Source organism: Montipora foliosa, chromosome 4, assembly GCF_036669935.1.
Source record: "Montipora foliosa isolate CH-2021 chromosome 4, ASM3666993v2, whole genome shotgun sequence".
NCBI lineage: Eukaryota > Metazoa > Cnidaria > Anthozoa > Scleractinia > Acroporidae > Montipora > Montipora foliosa.
Window position 1 is genome coordinate 24,694,004 of NC_090872.1, and position 22,500 is coordinate 24,716,503.

General features: G+C 39.6%; 1 protein-coding gene across 2 annotated transcripts in view; it reads right to left on the reverse strand.

Annotated features, from left to right (window-relative positions):
• LOC138000413 (uncharacterized) overlaps window positions 1–22,500 on the reverse strand; it is a 43,777-nt gene that overhangs the window by 5,078 nt on the left and 16,199 nt on the right. Inside the window, exons 4-7 of one of the 2 annotated variants that reach the window (XM_068846814.1) lie at window positions 22,416–22,500; window positions 20,706–20,828; window positions 15,239–15,483; window positions 8,736–9,312 (exon numbers count right to left, since the gene is read on the reverse strand). The exon at window positions 22,416–22,500 is cut by the window's right edge and continues 38 nt beyond it. In XM_068846814.1, the coding sequence (XP_068702915.1) occupies window positions 8,947–9,312; window positions 15,239–15,483; window positions 20,706–20,828; window positions 22,416–22,500 (819 nt within the window). In that variant the 3' untranslated portion in view covers window positions 8,736–8,946. Of the gene's footprint in view, window positions 1–8,735; window positions 9,313–15,238; window positions 15,484–20,705; window positions 20,829–22,415 lie in introns of those variants that run through there. The other variant, XM_068846813.1, reaches the window with a different exon arrangement.

Genomic DNA, 22,500 nt, shown 5'->3' on the forward strand with positions numbered 1-22,500 from the left:
ATAGACAACGCTGCCCGCGTCATGCTCGCGTTTTAATTTGTCACGCAATGTAAATAAACCAATCATATTGCTAGAAAGTTGTGGACAACGCTTGCTCTTTCTTTGTGTTATGATTTTGGTCACGCTCTGAAATAAACACTTTCTTTAGCGTTGAACATTGTGGTAAAAAACAAATCGAAAGTGGTTCAGCGTTGTCTGTACTCTTATCGACAACGATATTCGTCATCACAGTGGTCAAAATTTGTTGTGGACTCACTAACATTTTGACCACCGTGATGACGAATATCGTTGTCGATAAGAGTACAGACAACGCTGAACCACGTTCGACTTGTTAAATAGCCTTGGGGACAGGAAACAAACTAGAATAGTCCACAAGCTGGTTTTGCATTGTCTCTGAAATTGCTACATGCTCTTTTTTCATGAAAAGTATTAGCATATTATAGCTTTCCATATTCAAAGTTCCAGAGGGCATTTTCTAGGAATTTACCACCTTAAACTTACTAAATAGGCTTTTGTCGCTATTTCTTCTTTTCTACATTATGGTTTTATCGGCACTGCGGTCGATTTAGTTACCTTTAATATGCAACTGTTGGCGACGAAAAATCTTTAGTTCCATCGTCGAACACAAAACAAAAAAAAGCTCTAAACTAACTTATACTGATGAAATCACATGAAAACCGGAGTCAACAAAACTGCAAGGAATGGATGAGTTGCAATTCTCCCCAGTACAGAAACCATTTCTTTTTTTTTATTTTTATTTTAACATAGAGTATTGAACGAGGAAGGTTCCAAGGTTAAAATTTCTGAATCCTTCCAAATCTCATTGTTTAGCCCTGTTTGAATTGCATTTTACTACTTTCATTCGTGAATTTTACACAAGAACAAAAACCGAGTTTTATGCCACAAATCCAAAGCAAGAATGGCCAAGAATGATTCAATCTTCACTGACTATAGTTTTAAAAAGAAAAAAAATCACTCCTTTCTGAGAAACTTCCTTTTTATCGAAAACTCTTTTTTTTTTTTTTTTTTTTCGCCGCAAAGTGTGCACATACCTGTTGCAAGTGTAGATTGGACGAACGTCCGTTGTTTAGGAAGACCAGGTTCACGGGATCGCAAATGCCCCATCTGTAAACGGAGTGAAAGTAAATCGAGAAAGAAAATTATGAAATTATAGTAAAAAATACAAACTGAACCTATACTTACTTAAGAGCCAAAGCTGTTACGTAGAATATTAGAGGCAGTTTCTGAAGCATTGTTCTCTCTAAATACACAGACAGCGTCGCTCTGAATATGTTCCAATGAAATAAGCAATGTTTACGGTACAACCGAAAGGTCTTAAAGGGAATTTTGTAGCTGTTAGGTGATGTGGATCACGGAACTAAATAACGTGTCCTTTCCTTGGTATACTTATGAGGTTAATCAACTTCAAATGAAAATAGTGACAGAAACTTGTTCAGTATACATGTTCATATTATTCACGATATAGCCTACAGGGGGGCAACGAATTACATAGAATACACGCTGTCAGCCCCTCGACTCGCTTAATTTGAAGTTCCTTTTTTTCAGAGAGGACGACAATAAAATGAACGATAAATCGTAAAGCTACAAGGGACAAGAAAGATTATAAACGTTAAAAAAGATCATTTTTTTTATCTGAAAGGCAACCTTCCCACTTGCCTTATTCAGTGATTTGTTCGAATGTCGAAGTTTAATTTAAGCAATTATCCGCATTTCCTTCAGTTTCACATCCGCAATTCCAGTGGGCCTTCATCAAACTTTTACTCTTTACAGGGCGTAGGAGAAACTCGAATCTTCTCAAATGGCTTTTGATATAGTTCCGTGGTATATAGCGGTATGCCGCGTAATCTTGAATAATTATAGATGCAAACCCAACCAGAAGTTTGCCTAACACTTTCTGGAGGTTGTATTACACCGTATTTGATTTTAATAGACGATGAACGACCAATACACGCGCTGATCTTTGTTGCTCTAAATTAGAAATTATTCTTATGCTTTTCGTTATGCTATAAAATCTATACAGTTCTAAAACTGTTTACTAACTATAAAAGAGGTTTCTCTCCAGTTACACTGGGTTTCTCAAATATTTTCTGTTTTCAAACCACAATCACCCTTAGCACGTTTCAACAATTCTGAGCTAATTCTAGTTAATGGGGACATGGTATATGAAATGAGTCATATAGTGAACTGCGGAAATGAAATCAAGTGAAGCTATGATCCTCGCAGTTATGACCGTGGCTTCATAGCTTAGTTGGTTAGAGCGTCGCACCGGTATCGCGAGGTCACCGGTTCAAACCCCGTTGAAGTCCTGAGTTTTTCAGGCTTCCTTACGCAACTGCTAAAAATTGAGTTCATAACTGCGAGGATCATAGCTTTACTTTATTCTAGTTAGTTATTTGGTTTTCCTATGGTCAACACTTTAATCGGAGACTTTCACGATATGTTCCGATCCCCTTTATTTATGTGGGGTATGTCCCTAGGTTTACCACGTACAACCACAAGTTGCAGCCTTATTCACATTATTTGCAATATCCTATCTCATTTTAGACCTACCGTATTTTAAACTCGCTGCTATCCTGACATTCCTTCACGTCATCTATATTACGGTCACCGCTCGCCGTATTTATTTTAAAATACAATACGATTGCTGGGAATCTGTGGTTAAACCAAATTTTTGTGAATTCGTCATGCACGTATCGCTGGTTTATCAAATTCTCGCCACCAAGGCAATCATCCAAACTAAGTCATCAATTGATCGATTGAATTGAATTGTCCATTACATACTTAACAAAAGTAAGCCAGATGAGTATATAATCAGGCATTTATCATTTTTGCACGCATAGACCCATCACTACCGTGAAATTGGGAAAACCATTGAACTTTAAACAACGACCAGCATTTGACTATTTATTACAGAGCTGTCAAGTCTTAAAGTTAATTCCAAAGAGTGAGATGCTTGCTGGAGATTACGCCAAAGGCACATACAAGTGTCCTGTGTCTTGTGCTGGAGGCGCCAAAATATTCTAGGGGGCTCCAGGGGCATGCTCCCTGGAAATGTTTGAAATTTGAACTTCTCAAATCGCTGGAAATGCACCGACGAGTCTGCCATTTTGGTTTTTTCATGCCGTTTTCTAAGGGAGCCCATGTTATTACGGTCAGCCTGAGCTAATATATCGGCCTATACTTCATATATTAACAGGTCCTGAAGAAATAAGAAAATTGGTCACACATGAACAGATGGAACAGTGCCAGTGAGGGAACGAATTCGGAATTCATGAGCACTTCTGAAAGCGTAAAAGGTAGAGTTACCTACCAGAAGAGTGCCAATGCGTGAGAAATGCTTGTGTCGGCGTGAGAGCGTGAGATTGCATCGAAATGCGTGAGACTCACGCTCAATGCGCGAGACTGCAGAGCTAGTCACTAACACAACCAGAGCGGAGGGGTTGGCGCAGTGGTAAGATCTCTGCCTTCCAACCCTAAGGTCCCGGGTTCCATTCCCGGTTCTGCCGAGACTGGAATATTTGGCGACCTTCTTTCCCGCTAAAGTTCACTCAGCTTTCCATCCTTCCGAGGTCGGTGAAATGAGTACCAGCATGCATGGACTGCTTAGAAGCGGCTGCAATTTGCGCCTGTATATGCTTCCAGTCCGCTGGGGGTAAATTGATCATTGTAAAGCGCCCTTGAGACGTTAGTGATAAGGGCGCTATATAAATGTACCACTTTACTTTACTTTTACAACCAATTCGTTAAAAATAAAACAGTGTAAGGCAGCTTCTTAGAATGACGTTCTCTTTACCGAGTTCGCAGACACTCACAGACGGTAAATAATATATTCTGCTCTCTTTAACACGTCTATTATAAAACTTGAAATGGTAAGTGGGAATGCCATTGCCGACGGGTAGCAATGGGTCAATATCCATGTGTGATCGTATAAAAGACTAAGCAAACAAACCCTTCCATAATAACTAGTAGCTTGGATCATGTCTTAACACCTACTTTAAAACGAACGCAACTGCAGTTGGGGTCACCGATATCTTTGGGATGTGAAAACGACGTTGGAAACAGTGCAAAGACCAAGGCAACAACTAAACAAACATACGAGGCGACAAAGTTATGAAGAAAGAATTATAACGCATTTGTAAATTTTTGTGTTATTGAAATGTATTTGCATTTCGAAGAGACTGATTAAACGGTGAAGACTGAATTTAGCAAGTCTACTGTGTACTTGTGTAGAAGGGTACAACTTTGAACCAAAACGACTAATTTTACTTACAGTGAAACTACATCACGAGTGAAAGAATTTCAGAAATCTTGCGATCTGCATGGTTATTATGGCTGTTTCGGTTGTTTCGCTGGTTTCGTTTCGGTGTTTCGATGGTTCAATTGGTTATGTTCCGGTGTTTCAATGGTTTCGGCGGTTTCGTTCCGATGGTTTTGTTTCGGCGTTTCGGGTTTTAGTACATGCCGTTTTCTCTTACCCGCCCATGCCGTCACAGGAAAGGGGCGGGGTTATTCTATATAGGCATTGCGTATCCATATTGTGGTGCGCAGGACGAATAAGGAGGACTTTCCCGCCATGTGAGAGTAAAGTTGTGTTCTTCAAATGATGTGGTTTATCGTTCTCTGTTAAAATACATATGACGCAACGATATTACCGGAAGTGAAAATTTTCCCCGAGGCTCGAGTACCCGATGTATATACGTAGTGGTCGGAGTTACTCTCTCCTGCATCTGTAGCCGGCCGACACCTAAGCACAAACATCCAGAGGTATCATGGGGAAATACAGATACAGGATCACACTTACGTCCAGAAGAGCGCGTAATTACATGCAAGACGCTTTTGACAAGCGTCACGCCGTGTCCACAACTTCAACATCACTCGTGCCTCGTAATATAGACAATTAAGGCCACAAAGTGTCCCCAAACACTGCGGTTCTCAAGTACGATAAACAGCTGAATTTACCCTCACCTCAAAATAACCAACGTTACCTTGATCCTTTATAAGCTCCAGTTTAGCTTTAATTCCAACTGATGAGGTACACACGCAGGAAACCATAAACAAACATTACAATGCGCGTGGTTCTAAAACAAAACGAAACAAGATGCTTCCGTGAAGCATACACTGGGTTGCCTGTGGTACGTGTTACAGAAAATCAGAAGGCACTGTGTGATATTGAACTACAACTGAAGAATAACAAATAAAAGAGAAGCGAGAAACATTTTCTTCTGGGCTGACATGTTGATAATTTTCAAGTTCCCTCACAACGTCTTTTCATCACAAGTTTAAGCGTGCCCTCTGAGCATCTGACAGCTTTGTAATACCAAAGTTCCCTGAAGTTAACCCCTGTCCGGCGGGGTTAGTGTTTGGATGGGAAACCGAAACAATATATCCCTCATAAAACAGAAGCATTGGATCGAAAATACTATTAACGCTAACAAATGCGAACTCAGCAAGGTACAGATTTTGTTAGCTTGCTTTATGCAAAACAAGAACATCATTCTAAAAGCTTATTCTACGCAAAAAGTAGGCTCTGGAGGTAATTTTGAGAGTAGAAATCAAGGTTACGCAGCAGACGGCAAATACAAACTCACGATTTAATTAAGTTAACACACCAGAAAGATGCTAACCTCATTTTGACAAGAAAATGCTTTACTATTGCCATAAAAACTATCCAGTTAAGCTCGCATATCATAAAACATGATAAATTCATAAAGGCCACTTTTTCCAGCGAACAATTTTTTGAAACAAACAACATATTTGCTATTAGAGGCAAAAACCTCTTCTATTTCATTACGTGCGTGAAGAGAAGAAACTCAATCGTGTCAAATATGCGCAATATTGCAACAAACTAAATTTCAGGATCAAACCGTTTCCATGAAGAACCTCTTCCTTGAATAATGAAGCACAAAATACACGACAAGCTTTCTTTCAAATAATTCAGTCTTGGCTGTTACATTTCCAATTATTTTTTCTACCTGAAGACTGTGCAGAGTTGATCACAGATCCACGAAACGTGTTCGATTCGTTCAATCGTTCTCTGTCTTTATTGAATCCATAAGTTACCAGAGAATTTTCCATTTGGTTTCAGTGTTTTACATAACAGCACACTTGGTTAAATATTATTTTGGAAATACAGCTCACTTTGATTTCGGCTCGACGGGCGATAGATTGTTGTCGAAGTCCATTACCCGTCGCTTTTGAGATTCCAGGTACTGACTTTCCATTATTGAGCTCCATAAGGGTATATTTTGTTTAAGGATCCACTAAAACGCCATTCGCGTTACATGACTTTCGACGCCATTGCAGGCTAAGTTAATGATTCTCCTGTGTCCACCAGAGAAATCTACGCATTTCCACTACCCTCTCGATCCTAAGAAAATACGCGCAGAAGGCTCTATGCACAAAGACACCACTTACCAGGGGAGTGACAGGCAAGACTTTTACCGACACGGAAAAAAAAACTAAAAAAAAGAAAACAAATAAAACAAACAAATCCCACCCGCTTTCCGACTGGGATTGCCATACTGGCAACCCAGTAAATAGCGATGACTGAAATGTTTCTGAATGAAATGAAAGCAAATAAATGCAAAACATGATAGGTACCTCATACAGTAGGAGATTTCCGAGATATAAACCAGCTCACAAGAGAAATTTGCAAAACAACTTCCACACATAAAACTTTCCAGGTCAATTCAAAACCACATGGCAAGAAAAACTATTCGAGACTATTATGGGCAACTCCGTAGGCCCGCATTATGTACAAACTAGATCCTACACCCTTACACCTACCTTACTGCTGGAACTTTATAGGTAGCAAATGCTTAGGGACACTTCACGCTGGGTACCAAATCGGGCATGTATCTAGATAATTACGTACATTTTTGCGGAATCTGAAGGCACGTGAGGCATAACGTTTGTCGTTACCTACTGCGATGATGTTAATTTATTTTTATGGCCGCGCGAGAATAGGGTGAGTCTCACCCCACTTTTCGCGCAGCCAAAACATTAAAAGTCTTCATGTTCTCCCACGGAAACGCTTGCTACGCAGGTTACGTCTTTATAAAAACGTCCAACAGGATACTGTATGATCATTGCAGTGTTGTGAAACGAGTCCCGGGCGTTGTCTTCATTTTCCTTGACAATTGAAAATTCTCAAAAGTGTAGAGAGCAGGAGATTCACTGATAACTTTTAAATATAAGACAACGAAAATATCTTAAACACACGTTTCGACAGAAAACGTCTGTCCTGTTCAGTGCAAGTGTCACATGAGATGCAAATCTGGCTCATCCAAGTCTGTAATTTTCACGCTTTGTGCACTTTTTTACGCACTCGTTCACATTTATCAAATATTGATATTCAGATTTGAATCTCATGTAAAGCTTGCACTACCATAGAAGACAGAAGATTCTGCCGAAACACGTCTGCAACATTTAAAATCGTTGTTTTTTATTTGAAAGTTTAATTATTGTGAAAATAATACCATCAACATATCTCATCACAAAGTTAAGGCAGTACTTTGTCACCCTTTATTTGAAGGTCTCGAGAGCTGGCTCGACCGGATTTAAAACCTACAAAATCCTCATTTTTGATGATTTACCAGTTTCGTGGAGTCGATTTGGATAAAAAGCTATTTCAATTTTTACCACAATTGCTTGTAATCTCGCAATCTGGTTGGTTAATTTGCCGTTGTCGATAAGAGTCTAGACAACGCTGCTCGCGTCATGCTTGCGTCAATTTGTCACGCAATGTAATAGCCAATCAGGAACGCTCATTTAGGGAAATAAACCAATCATATTGCGAGAAAGTTATAGACAACGCTTGCTCTTTCTTTGAGTTATGATTTTGGTCACGCTCTGAAATAAAAACTTTCTTTGGCGTTGAATATTGTGGTAAAAAACAAATCGAAAGGGGTTCATTGTTTTCTGTACTCCTATCGACAACGATATTCGTCATCACAGTGGTAAAAATTTGTTGTAGGCTCACTCGGCTACGCCTCTTGAGTCCACAACATTTTTGACCCCTGTGATGACGAATATCGTTGTCGATAAAAGTACAGACAACGCTGAACCACTTTCGATTTGTTAATTCTATCTTAGTTGGCGATATGCTTTCAAACATCAAAATCATGTCATTTCGCAAACAAATTGTCCCAGTCTTGGCCCCGAAGTCTCTTTCCAAGTAATAAATCAGAGGATCTACTGGAAACAGCCTTTCAGATGATCTTGTGATTCAACTTGTTATTTCACAGTGACTGTATTCTGTCATGCAGAGGAAACCTTGTTTAGATCAAACCATCTGCAAACAAATTAAAGCGGGCCGATGGGACGAACATAGATATGTGACAGAGCGAGGCGTATAGAGCCGCGAAAAAGATGAAATGTTTTACCGTATTTCTTAATCAACTTCTTTTGGCCCAACATATTTTACAAAATGCACGTCTGATCTTTACGCTAGGGTTATTATCAGATTTATGATATCAGTTTATCTCCAATCAATTGCATTTTTTTTTATCAATCACATTACAAATCCCTCCCATGACTTTGGTATCTACCAATGCCGTTATTTGATTATTGAAATTTGCGCTAGTTCCGGCTATATTATGAAACTCTCAGAAAAAAAATGCGCCATTTTATCGCACAACGACACTCATCGGCCTGGGGTTGACGAATCGGTTATTGTTGGTGTTAAAGACCACGCCTTTGTAAGTTGAGCCGGTTACTTTATTTACCCGACACCTTCTAGAAAATGAAAGTCTCAATTGCAAACTAATTTTTCTAGGTTATGAACTGAATCACATTATCTCTTATCAATCACATAACAGGTTGTCTCTCCGATGACTTGACTTCAGTATTTGCTTATTGAGATTTGCACGCTAGTTCCAGACTATATTATGAAACCCTTAGAAAAAATGAAGTAGGCGTCACCAATTAACGCAACCCGACGCTCATCAGCCTGACGTTTCGGGGGTGGTGACCGTTGACGTTGAAGGCCACGCCTACGTAACGTGAATCGGTAGAGGCAGTGCGGAAGTACGGCGATGACGTATCACCACACCAATGATCACAAATCTTGTAACAACCAGTAAGACCAGACACAAAGAAGCCAGTGTAGAAGGAAGTGTCGCAGATCAACAACTGGTAGGAGTAATCTGTAGAGGCTCCTACGGCATCCCACAATCCTAAATCACTTCCAGTCTTATTATACTGAGCTGCGGCTTTAACTGGGAGGTTGGATTTTCGCTTGAAATAAGATTTGTTTCCAGTCTGGTGGTCGACGAACATGATTTCTGTAAACTAATTAACAACAAAAAATAAGTTATTTGCATTGCGTTTTGTCAGGGTTACTCTCACTTTGTCAACTGAAGATCAAAATATAAGTGTTAACGCGGAAATTTGTGATTTTTCCAAGGTTACAAGATTTTTACTCATTAGAAAGGTTGCATTTCTTTCTTTTATAAGTCATTTGCATGTCCTTTACATTGTTTGTTTGGCTGTTGTGCTCTTGGATTTATCGACTTGATCAGCAATTTTTTTGAAAATGATATTATTAATGAAGTCAGTAGAAGGTAGAGGTTTCTGACTGTACTTGACCAGAGAGGGAAACCTGTCCTTGAATGAATGACAAGTTGCATCAGTGTTTATTATGTTGAAAATTGGGAGTTATTTAGCCTCGAACAAAGTATAAACTACGTGTGCTCTTATTGGTTTATTACGACATTTGATCTAGCAACATACTGGAATGTTGTTGCAGTCAGTCCTGTAGCCAACTGCTTTTTTCTCATGTAAATGCCTCGCCGCGTTTTGTAAAGAAATGTAGGAAATGTTGACCTGCCCAGCGTAGCTCGGATAAGTGAGTGATCACTCTACCCGGGAGTCCGGGACAACTTTTTCCACATAAACGGGGCCTAAGAAAGTGTGAAATTTTCCCGGGCTATATTTGGACAGCGCAATGATCATGAAATGAAAGTTTGGAAGATGATCATCGCAGTTAAGGGGGGTAACCATGCATTTTTCAGAAGTAATTAATCTTTAATTTGGAAAAGAATGAGAGATAATAAGGCTGAATTGCATGAATATACAAAGATAGTATAACCACTAATAATAACAATTATAACTATAAATATGATAGAATAACCAATAAATCATAACTCATATGCAGATATTTGCAGTATATACAATAAAATTATCTCATTTAACCGCCGTAAAAAAATTCAATAAAGCTACGTGCAAGAGTTCTACCGCTTAGACATAGATTGGATAAAGGTATTGGAAAAACGCTTGGTGCGTATCTTAGGTTGAGTAAAATCCCGTTATTTTCTAAGATTACACCTGGTAACATTCTTTGGTGGTAGTAGATGTTATACGTACATACATTACTTTGTATTTTAAAGATTTTTACAAATAGTGTTGATTAATTGTCTTTTAAAAATGCGAGGTTACCCCCAATTTTCTTTTTGGATTTCAATCACACTTGTTAAGATCTGCTTTTCGCACATATTCATAAACCGCACAAAAATACCTTTGAATCAGTAGGCACCGTTCTTAAGTTAAGGCTTTGATTGTGATGTTCTTCTAACTTTCAAGTCACGTTATATACCTTCTATTATACCCTCCAAGGAACTCGTTATTCAATTGGGGGTAACCACGCATTTTCAAAGATAATTTATGATAATTCTTCCCAGGAGGACGACATGACCTGGGAACGAGGTTGCTGTCAACTGCTTAAATTTGCAAGCTTAAGGACGGTGCCCACTAATTGAAAGATATTTTGCCCCGGTTTATGATTATGCGGGAAATGTAGATCTTAACAAGTGTTATTGAAATCCAAACAGAAAATTGGGGGTAACCACGCATTTTTCAAAGACCATTCATGAATAATATTTGTAAAAAGCTTGAAAATACAAAGCATTGTATGGCGTTCTTTCTCAAATTGAAGCTAAATTATCACTGAAAAATGCTTTGTTACCCCCAATTTTCTTTTTGGATACCAAGAGAAAAAGTAAAAAAACTAAAGTGGTGCATTTATATAGCGCCCTTATCACAACGTCTCAAAGGCGCTTTACAATGATCAATTTACCCCCAGCGGACTGGAAGCATATACAGGCGCAAATTGCAGCCGCTTCTAAGCAGTCCATGCATGCTGGTACTCATTTTACCGACCTCGGAAGGATGGATAGCTGAGTGAACTTTAGCGGGAAAGAAGGTCGCCAAATATTCCAGTCTCGGCAGAACCGGGAATGGAACCCGGGACCTTAGGGTTGGAAGGCAGAGATCTTACCACTGCGCCAACCCCTAGAACCCCTAGAACTTACTAAGATCTACTTTCTTCGGATAGTTTCAAACCACGCAAAAATATCCCTGTATTAGTAAGATCACAGATAGGAAACCCGAGTATCTTGAGATGCGCAGAACGTATGCGCAATAACAATAGTTGGCACCGTCCTTAACCACGATGATCCCTTCCTGCCAAACGAAAAACCTATTTAAGCATTGAAATTCATCTTTTATCCTGTTGCTGCAAGATAACACCAAACTCAAATATGAAAGGGCCTGTGGCACCTTCGCGCAGACCAACGCTTATCATCCTAGTGCCAATCACTTTGTGACCGTTAAAGTTGAAGGCCACGCCTGCGAGAGATGGACTGGTGGAGGCGGTGCGGAAATAGGGAGACTGGTCATCACCACACCAGCCGTCACAATTCTTGTAACAATTACCAGTGAAACCAGACACCAAAAATCCGGTGTAAAACGCAGTATTACAGATTAACAACTTATAGGAGTATGCACTGCTCACGGCTCCCACGCCTTCCCATAATCCATAAGCATGTGCAATGTTCCCATAATTACTTGCGGCCATTGTAGACTGGTTTGATTTTTGCCTGAAGTAGGCTTTGTCACCAGTTTGTTGGTCAATGAAGATGATTTCGATGAACTGCAGTAAAATGATATGAAAAACATCTCTTTAAACCCTAGCTCTCATGAAACGTCACTGAGGGAGAACCTTGTGACCCAATTCAGATATGTTTACGTAAGGGGTACCTAGCCAAAATCGTAAAACTTGTTAATGTCAGTTTTGTTGTCTTTTTTTATCGAAAATGTGATAGCAATTATCAGTGAGTGCCGCAACGCTCTGCTTCAATTTTATTTTGATTTATCTCTTCATTACTAGGGCGATTGCTCCCGGCTGATTATTATTACTATTATTATTAATAATAATAATATTATTATTATTATTATTATTATTATTATTATTATTATTATTGTTATTGTTAGTGGTAGTAGTCGTAGTAGTAGTAGTAGTTGTTGTTGTTGTTGTTGTTGTTGTATTCTGATGAATCTAATTTATTTTTAGAGAAAAGCAGAAGAAAGCAGGGTTCGATCGAGCCCGAGTTGCCTCAAGAAAAGAAAGAACGCCACTTCTCTTTTGAGATCTCGAGATCTCTCTACATGTCGTCGAGAAAGACCCTGTTTGATGCTGATCACGGGGAAAAAAAGGCAGAGGTTCTCTGTTTTGTCGAATTCAAATACTGCGAGAAAGCCGCGAAGGATGGCCTTTTCCTATTAAGTCAGCCCACAAATACCTCTACAAGTTTAAATCATGATGTTTTAAACACATAATTACAAAAAACTAACAAAAAAGTTCTTTCCTCAAATGGCAATGATGTCCAGTCTTAACGCAGCCCGACACTCATCAGCCTAGTTTCCACACTGTTAGGGGAATGGCCGTTGATGACTGTTAAAGGCCACTCCATCGTAAGAAGAACTATCTGCCGCTGCACGGAAGTACGGCGATTGAACATCCGAGCACCAGCTGTTACAGTGTTTGGAACAATTGCCGAAAATACCAGATCGCATGAAGCCAGAGAAGAAATTATCGTCACAGATCAACAGCTCATAATCTCCCCAATATGAGTTGTTGACGCCTGTCATAAGATTCCATGATCCATAGGTGCTAGCAACGTTTCCATAGTTAGTGGCAGCCGTTATTGTGACGCAATGATTGGATTTTTGAGTGAAAAAAATTCTTGTTACCGCTTTGATGATCGATGAAGATGATTTCTGCGAACTAGAGGAAAACAATTCGAGAGCAAAGTGTTTTTAGGCCCACCTGTCCCGCTCTTAGATGTGCAGTTCGCGAATGAAAGATGTACGTATGTCCAAAAATGCATGTCATGAAGAGCACGTCAATTTGTTACAGCCGGACAAGATGAGGTACCGCTAATCACCTCTTGCCAACAACAGGATTAGCATTATGTTTATTTTCACCCTAGCACTGTTTTGGTTAGCTGTTAATGGTTACTTCGTAGCTGAAGGAGTACATTTTGAGGGTATCTTCATTTTGTTTGTTGTATTCCTGAATACAAGTCACTTTTAAATTTGAGAAGAAGGGTAAGGAGACAATAGGGCTGTTTACACGCGTTTACACAAAAAGAACGTGTATGCAAAGTTTATTAATTGAGGCAATGGGCCGTTTATACGCGTTTCTACAATGGGGCCTTTTATGTAAAGTGTGAGGAGACGATGAGGCCGTTTATATAAAGTCAGTGCCAGTAGACGGTCGTACAATGGGATCGTTTATACGACGTGTAACGACACAATGGGAACGTTTATGCAAAGTGTAAGGAGGTGATGGGGTCATTTATGCGCGTGTCACATGCATAAGACGCGGACGGAGCCGTTTATACGAGAGCGGTTTGCACAGGATAAGCTAAGTGCTGGAAGCACTCGCCTTCCACCAATGTGCTCTGAGTTCGATTCGAATACTCAACGTCATCTGTGTGTCGAGTTTCGTTACTCTGCATCGCAAGGTTTTCCCTTGTGACTCCACTTTTCTTCTTGTCATCAAAAACCAACATTTCCTTTAATTAAACAGATTTTGATATACTCTAAATTTGTATTTTGCACGTTCACGCGGGTCTAGAATTCATTCGGGTAATGTGCATAATTAAAACACTACAAATATATTGCTTTGTTTTGAGTTATATATATTCTTGCCAATTAGTACAACACTTGTGCTAAGCTTTATAATCTTGAAAATTTAGATGAATTGGAGCACGTTAACGAGGCAAGACGTAAACATTGACGTTGGTTTATTTTTGTCGTATAAACGGCCCTAAATCGTGACTTCTTTTTCAATCGCAATGCCTTGAGGGGGCGCCAATATAATTCTATGAAAGATAAAAAGTTTTTCTGTCAAGTGTGGAAGAAATACATTAGTGCACGATTAAAAGCATCAAGCCTCTTGACTAATATTCGTTTTCTCGTTATTTTTGCTTTTAGTTCGAACCATTCAAGGGGTATGTTGAAGGCGGCCCTACTCCGAAGGCATCGACTCAGTTAGGTGAAAGATGGGTAAGATTGTTGGGGCAAACGTTTAGAAGCCGGCTTTATTTCGACGTGAATAAAAGTATTTTAAGCTTCTTAATGCTAAGGATTAACCCTTTTAATTTGGCCCTTAATGTTCCTTGTTAAGAAGTAAAATCGTCTAGCGCTAGACAAAGTACTGTAAAAGCTATAATATAAGTGAAGGAGGAAAAGAGATTATTAAAAGGGACATGAGTGTATACATAGACGAGACGAGAAGTTGAAGCAGCGGGGATTACGAGGGTCAAATTCAAGGAGAAGCCAGAACGGGTCTTGAACCTTGGTTGTCCAGATCTCAAGGCAAGCACCCAAACCACTGGCCTGCACTGGCTCCTTGCCAATTCTTTTGAAATATCTTTTGAAGTTAAAGTCATTTTTATCATAATGTCGGAGTGGCTCCTTCAGCTATGAGTCTGGTATCAATGGAAGCCGACGGTGCGCCCTTTACCCCCCCCCCCCCACCCCCCTTCCTCCCTCTTTCAGTGCTCCATTTTACGGGTATTTAAAGCTACAGCTACATGGATCAGGGGGAAGTCGAAACAGACGTTGAAGTCACCGAGGATCAACATGGGGGCCTCTTGCTCCGAAGCCATCGAGCCGTTGAGTTAATAAATCTAGTGGAAGTTCCCTTCGCAATTGAAGTCACTCCACCTTAAACCCTTCCCGACCCCTTAACCGGTCTCTATTGACAACTAAAATATCTTGGCGTTAGACAGAGGAAAAGTTATGATAAGGGCAAGGGGTAAGTTGCTCGATTTTTATGTTGTAACTTTGCGGTTTAAATGCTCAACAGTGAGTGACAGAGTGAGACCTACCGGTGTTCGGTAAACAAGTGAAAAAAACTAAATATACTTACTGGGATGTTATTACAATCTGTTGAATACCCATTGGTTCCGTAAGGTTTTTGCGAATCATACTTGACGTTGTCCTTTGGATCTGCTTTGTCATCGGTAGTGTAACACATGGTCCAACCTCCACTGTATGACGTCATGTCGCAATAGGCTTGGAATGCGTTGGATTGGTTGCCTCCATCTGGGTCCAGCAAGTACAAACCATCCCCCGCTGATGGACGCGATTCCTTGATTTCTTTACAATTTCGCCCTGAAGAAAGAAATAGCAACAATTTTAAACTGGAGCCCATGGCAACAAAAATGTTTGAAGTTTTCAATTTAAAAGAAACTTAAAGTAGACACTAAAAAGAACTAAAAGCGTATAAATATCAAAAATAAGCCTTTTTTGTGAAAAAAATATTTGAATTTTGATTTAATAATGTCAACTGAGGTTGAGCATCGATATCGCAGCTCGAGTGGCAGTTCGTTTAAAGGTTTGGAACCTATCGCGACCGCGAGAAGCCTCGGTCAGTTGATATTCTTGGGTGAGAAAAGACTTGCAGCTTGCAACTCAGAAACCCTGTCAGGGGTTGTCGTAATCTTGGATCATCCATATTTGGAAATGCCACTATGATTACAATTGTCTTCTTAGCCAATGGATGAACGATCTCCCTGTTAACTTCTAAAAGCCAGAACCTGATGATAATTTCAGGACATATAAGATAAACGATAGACCGAGTAGATTCATCATGTCTTAATTTTGACAAAAAATGAACAAAAACCAAGATCTTAAGTGACAGTTATATTTCGGTCTAAGCTATACCATCATCAGACTGAAAATGCACACAAAAATTGGGAGCTTAAATAGTTACAAGATGTATACTCAAGAGAACAGGCAGAGTTCTCTGCTGGATTTTAATCCATTGTTAAGTGATGGCGATTGGCGCTTGATATGGAAGGCCTCTTTATACAATAGCAGGTTCCAATTGTCGTCATAATCTAACACCGTGGTGTTATTCTGAACTACATTGATTGCGTATTCATTGTTGCCAGAAATAGTTGTTATGGTGATGTTATTTAAAGTATCCGATAAATTGAATAAATTATGGATAAAGGCTAAATGTTTAGTCTGATGCATATTATGGTATAGCTTATACCGAATTATAACTGTCACTTAAGATCTTGGTTTTTGTTCATTTGTTGTCAAAATTTAAAGACACTATGAGTCTACTCGGTCTATCGTTTATCTTATATGTCCTGTTAACTTCTCTTGTGCGTAATTAATTCTTCATGAAATGGCGATCTAAGAGTAATTAAGACTGAAACCTACAATCTTGGACAAAATTGTTGAGAAAAATCTGCTTTTGGACCCCCCCCCCCCCCCCCCCCTCCTGATCAATGTTGCTAGACGAAACAAAGCATGTCGAACCTGGGCTTATCAACATTGGTTGTAGGGGGGAGGGGGATCGCTAATAATGTGCGATATTGAGGACGTAGTGCGCAAAATAACCCCTGTTTTTAATATTCTCGACCCTTTTTGTCCAAGATTGTAGGGATACAGTATATAATTGCTGGTGGCGTTTCTCATGAGGCCGGGATTTTTCACTCCATCCACACTTCTCCACCATAATACAGTAATGGATCTTTTTTAAATCTTTAGCAAGTGGCTCTTCCGATATAATTTACAAATTTGAAGAACAAAAAGAAAAGACTGGCTATAGTTTACAAATGCAATTATTACATATGTTATTGACTAATAAAAACTCTAAAAACTATTGTAGTTGTGCATTCAGACCTCTAGTTCTCAGTGTGACATAGCTCTAATTCTACGCCACACATAATATAAAAGTAGTGAGTGTTTTACTAATATTTCTTGTGTTTGCACTTAGCGAGTTCCAAGTGTTGATAGATCGGTAGAGAAAGGAACGTCTAGGTTTTCCCTGAATCTGGTATTATAACTATGGATTCCTGTTATTATCCTGATGTAGCTATTTATGTAGGAGGGCACAAGCCCATTCACTGTTTTTATAGCTGGGTGACATCACGTACTAACAGCTGTTGTTTGATAGAGGACCAGCCCAGTTCCCGCAAGACTGGTTACATATGGTCAAACGTCCTAGTATTAGTTAACAAGCGAGCAGCAAAGTTTTTTTGGAGGCTGTAATTTATCAATGTTCTGCTTAAATGTGCAAGACCATACGGTAGAACAATAGTGTCTGTTCGCGTGACGTCACAAAAATTCCGAAAACGAGGCGCCGCCATCTTGGAGGAGTAATGTTCTATTTGTAATGGCGGCAACTGAAGCGTGTCCTTGTGAGAGCGAGACAAATTTCAAGTTTATTCTGTCTGCCTGTGGCGAGTCATTACAGGGCAACAAAGGGAGAAGATATGTGGAGAAAATAGCGGCCATTGGTATCGACCCTTTCCTTATTCCGGATGAAAACTGTACTCCGAAATGTCTTCCTCCAGTCGAGTCGTGCGATCTTCTGTCATATCTAGTGCTCGATACGAGTTTTTATACAAAGGAGCAGTTTAAAAATTTCAGAAGTCTCCTTGCGTACAACCATATGGTGTCTGGCTTTATTACAAGTGTTCTTGGACAAACATTGCGAGATAAATACGTGGTTCTTGCAAAAGTGAGACATTCCAACGAATGAATGATCCGCACATGCCATTGTGGATAATATCAACCGAAGAAGGAACTGTTCTTTCAGCTCAATGAACCCTTGACTATTCAATTTGACATCCCGAAGATGCGTCCTCACCTTTTAAGATGTTTGAGGTCCAGTCGAATGGAACTTTTTCCAACCGTGATAACCTTTTAAGCCCTAACAGCGAGTAGCAAATAAGTTCTCCTGACCTTACATTATCACTGCCTAATGAAACATGCAGGTCAGGAGAATGAATAAAAGGACCATCTAAGATAAAATGTGTCCATGTTTAACTGAACAGTACCATAAGAAATGCACTGTATTGCAGAACTTGATATGGGGCTTAAAAGGTTACATTCTTCATTGCACGCAGTTATATAAAATTATGTAAACACCCTTGTTGTTATGATACGCTGTAAGTGACCATTGCCACATCTTGTACTTGTTTATTGGGAAAAATCCCACAGATGAGGGACAGTGATTAAAGATTAAATCCCAGTAGAGAACTAATTTTAAGGTAGAATGAAAGGACCCAGTTATCTTGAGAGGCATTTTTTCATTCTGTACGAAAGGACAGTGTGGACTAAGGCCCCAATTACAAATGACTCCTGATATTAATACTGTTTATACATGTATTAAATTTTCCCTTTGATTATTGAGCATAAACAAGACAAATTGGAAGGAGAATCTTCATTCCAAAGAGCTAGAAATATTGTTGTATTTATTTTACTGCCTCTCCAACCCAGTGTTAGATATTAAAGGAGGATCACACCATCCATTCAACAATATTTTTATATTTGATCAATTTTATTACCCTTGTCCATGGATAAAAATATTATTTATTACTAAGGCTCACCATATTTTAGCCTACGTGTAGACGTAGGCTAACCATATTTTCTACAGGATCAGACAATTTGATCGAAACAGTGTCAAGTATCTGTGTGGGAGGCTAATATGAACCTTGCAATATATATATTTCATAATTTGTATGAAAGAAAGCTACATTATTAAAATTATACAATAAAAAACTATGTACAAAGGAAAGGTAACATATAAAAAAACCAAATACATGGTCAAAACGTCTCTATAGCAGACACCAACTTGTTGGTCAAAATATCAAGACAAAAATATCAAAAAATAAAAAATAAAAAATATCAAGACAAAACAACTTTAGCTAGCAAAAACATAGTTTTGGTTTTCAAAGCTGACACTCTTCGCTACTAGTGGGCTATAACATATAGCCTAGTAGTAGCTCAACCAATCAGAATGCAGCATAGATAATCGACCACTAGCTGGATTTTACTAAATTGAAATACACTGTCAAACTCTTTCAATAAGCACTAGAACCCAAATAAGGCTGCACTGGGTACTAGATTGTCAATCCCACAAGCACTGCCCTTAGAAACCATAACAAATTTTCTGTTTTACTGAGCTTTAGTTCAATTGCTATTAATTCATATCACTTAATTAATTCCTGGGCCAACTGCATAAGTTTTTTTTGAAGCTGTTCCCAAATTGGCCAGGAAATTAAAAGAGATAAACGAACATCCATGACAGTTAACCAGGTGACAATAATGCGAAAAACAACAATTCTAGAAACATCAAAACGATAAACAAGATCTTGGTGTGGGACGGCCAGCCGTAGTTTTATCAACACCAGAACAAACTCCTGAAATTTACTCAATGACAGGGAGCGTCTGTTGACATGTGGAGATACAAAGGAGAATGTTTTCATTAAAACTTCCCTCGAGGGTAACCCAGTGTAAAAGCGAACTTTACCGTCATCTCCCGTGATTGCGTGAGTTCGCTTGGCTCAGTTTGCGTGGCCATGTTGTTCCCGTCTTCCTCCTCCTATGGAACCTCTACCAAATCTCCTTCATCTTGAACCGCGAAAGAAATATCCCTGATTCTATCTCCATGGGCTTCTGATTGATCTTTCCTGGACATTTTTTGTTTAACAGCCTGATCCTGTTCTTCACGCTCCTTCTCGCGTTTACGTCTTTCTCTTATTCTCTGGGCTCTTTCTTGTTGTTTCTCTTGTTAGTCTGAACTCTTTAACTTGCTGTGGCCCAAATGCAAGCTAGGCACCCAGTCTAGATTGAATTTATCCCAGAAGGAAGCTGCTTTTCCAGAATGAAAATGAATTCCACAAACACTGTCGCTCTCAAGCTTGCTTTCGGTCAAGTCATCACGACTTATGGCCGCTAACCATCTAGTTCGCCGTTCATTCGACAAAATTTCCGTCTGCTCGCCTTGACTAGTAATAACTTTAGGCACCCTACAAAAACTAAGGTCTGGACGTCTCTTTTTATCGTTGGAACATCCAACGATTAGACAAACCGAAGGCATCGCTACAAGACGCGAGGAGTCGCGTGTCAGATTTCACTCCTCCAATATGGCGGAACTAACTTTTCACCTACGTCATAGTCATGTGACCGCACAGACACTATAAGAAAGCTTACTAAAAACAAAGCAATTCAAAATGGTGAAAAGTACGGATTTAAAAAATAGATATCTGACTGTGCTTATCTGGCACAGAGTAGTAGGAAGGGACAAAGTCAATGAGGTAACATGTTCATTAAATGTAAGGTTTGAGTCTAGTATGATACCCATGCAGATCTTTAACTGAAGGTACTGGAACTAGGTTTTGGCCAAGAAAAGGAACTATAGTGATATATGGGATTTTACTTAGTAGCTGTCGCGTTCCAAACAAAATGAGTTTGGGTTTACCACCTCTTCTTGTAGAAGGAACGGCTGTGCAGAGATGGGACATATATTCATGACTCTAATTTCGCACCGCTCTCTAGAATGGGTATATTACCATATCATTTTGCGATCTCACCCATTAATTGACAATTTTTCCCATCTCCAGTAAATCCAATCCCACAGTAACACTTGTAAGATCCCTCCTTGTTCCTGCAGAGAGCATTGGGGTCACAAGGGGAAGCATTGCATTCGTTGATATCTGTTTAATTAAGAAAAAAATACATAGCTGTCAGGGCAGTGTGGTTTGCTGTTGTGATTGGCTTGATGGAGACAAGCGAAGAGCTTTTGCGCGAGAGATCGATCGATGCGGACAAAAGAGAAGGACGCTTCGAAATTTCCGGGTTTAATGTTGTACCTGACATAAACGTCAGTTAAATATCTCAAGCACTGACATCTTCTTTTCCGTCTACAAGATGTCTTTCGAGAAAAAGGATACCGTACGGGTCTAACTGCCGTCGCTTTCCTTCACAAATTTCTTTTTCCCTTTTTTACGTTAACGTGAAAAGAACTGCCATCAGGTAGTCTCGCGATGTGTAGTTTTCCTGTATCGGTCACAATGTGGTGGCGAAACAACTGGTAGCGAAATGACTGAGACCAATATCAAGTCTAGTTCTCAGTTCCTTTATGTAGTGGAAGCAAGTCACGTGCAGCAACTAATGCAATAGGCTTTTTCTTTGTTTACCGTAAACCGCAATCACTAAAAGTCACGTGACCATTTGAGGTTGAGGTTCACGTCTATGTAGCAGTAAGCCGGTGAATGACGGCAGAGTTTTAAACCTTAAACTCACGTTTTGACTTGAATTTTGCTTAAGAGTTATCTCGATAAATGAGAGGTTTATTTGATTCAGTTGCGAGATTACAAAAATTACCAACAACACCCGTGAACCCATGCGTCGTCATAAACAAACATGGCGTCGTGATCGATGCACGTGCTTCGTTGAAAAAGTGAGAAACTATTCCCATATGGCGAACTCGGAACTGTAAACGGCTGTCAGGAAGAAAATTATGAAGAGGTTGAGATTGCAAATGGTCAGATATTCGTGTCGTGGGGAAGGTATTGTTAAGCGGTTACCATGATCTCCTTCAACATCCGGTCTTAACACAAGGGCGTGGCACAAGGTATAGACAGCGCATATCACCGAAGTAGACGTCAAAATACTTAAAACGAACGGAAATGGCAGAGCACTCAGCGTTTTATTTAATTTGTTTGTTTCTTTGTTTGTTTCCTTTTTTTTTGCGCTACTGTTCTTTTGTTTGTTTGCTTGTTGTTTACTCGGATACGTGTGATAATGCAAGATTAGCAGACCCTGGCGTTTCAATAAAAGCCAATTAGCGGCGGTCTTTCGCCGTCTATAAGACCTATTACCTGCGTCCGATTAGCCTTTGATCAGGCTCTTGCGGTTGTCTTGGGTTTGCGATGCGATCACAGCCGCTTATTTCACCATCGCCAGCCGCGGGAAAAGTTATTTAAAACCTGCATACCCACATTTTTCGCATTGACCAGAATAGTTTCCATATATTTACCGTAATACCAATAAAAGGCAATCAAACAAACGCAGACAATCTTAGGAGCCAATCGCTACGCAAAGCAGATACACGCCGCTAATTATAGACGTGTGCGCGCAAGTCATAATTGATTTGCTTTATCTTAAATTTGCTGAGAATGTTTCACGAGATTTTGTTGGAAAATCGCAATACGTACTCATGTAAAAGCCAATTAACGAGCATTTACATTCAATCAGCTGGAAACCGCTTTGAGGTAACTTAACCTTTTATTTATTTTCACCTGTGCACGATTTTCCGTCACCAGTGAATCCTACTTTGCAACTGCACTGATAAGATCCAAGGGTATTGCTGCATACAGCATTCTC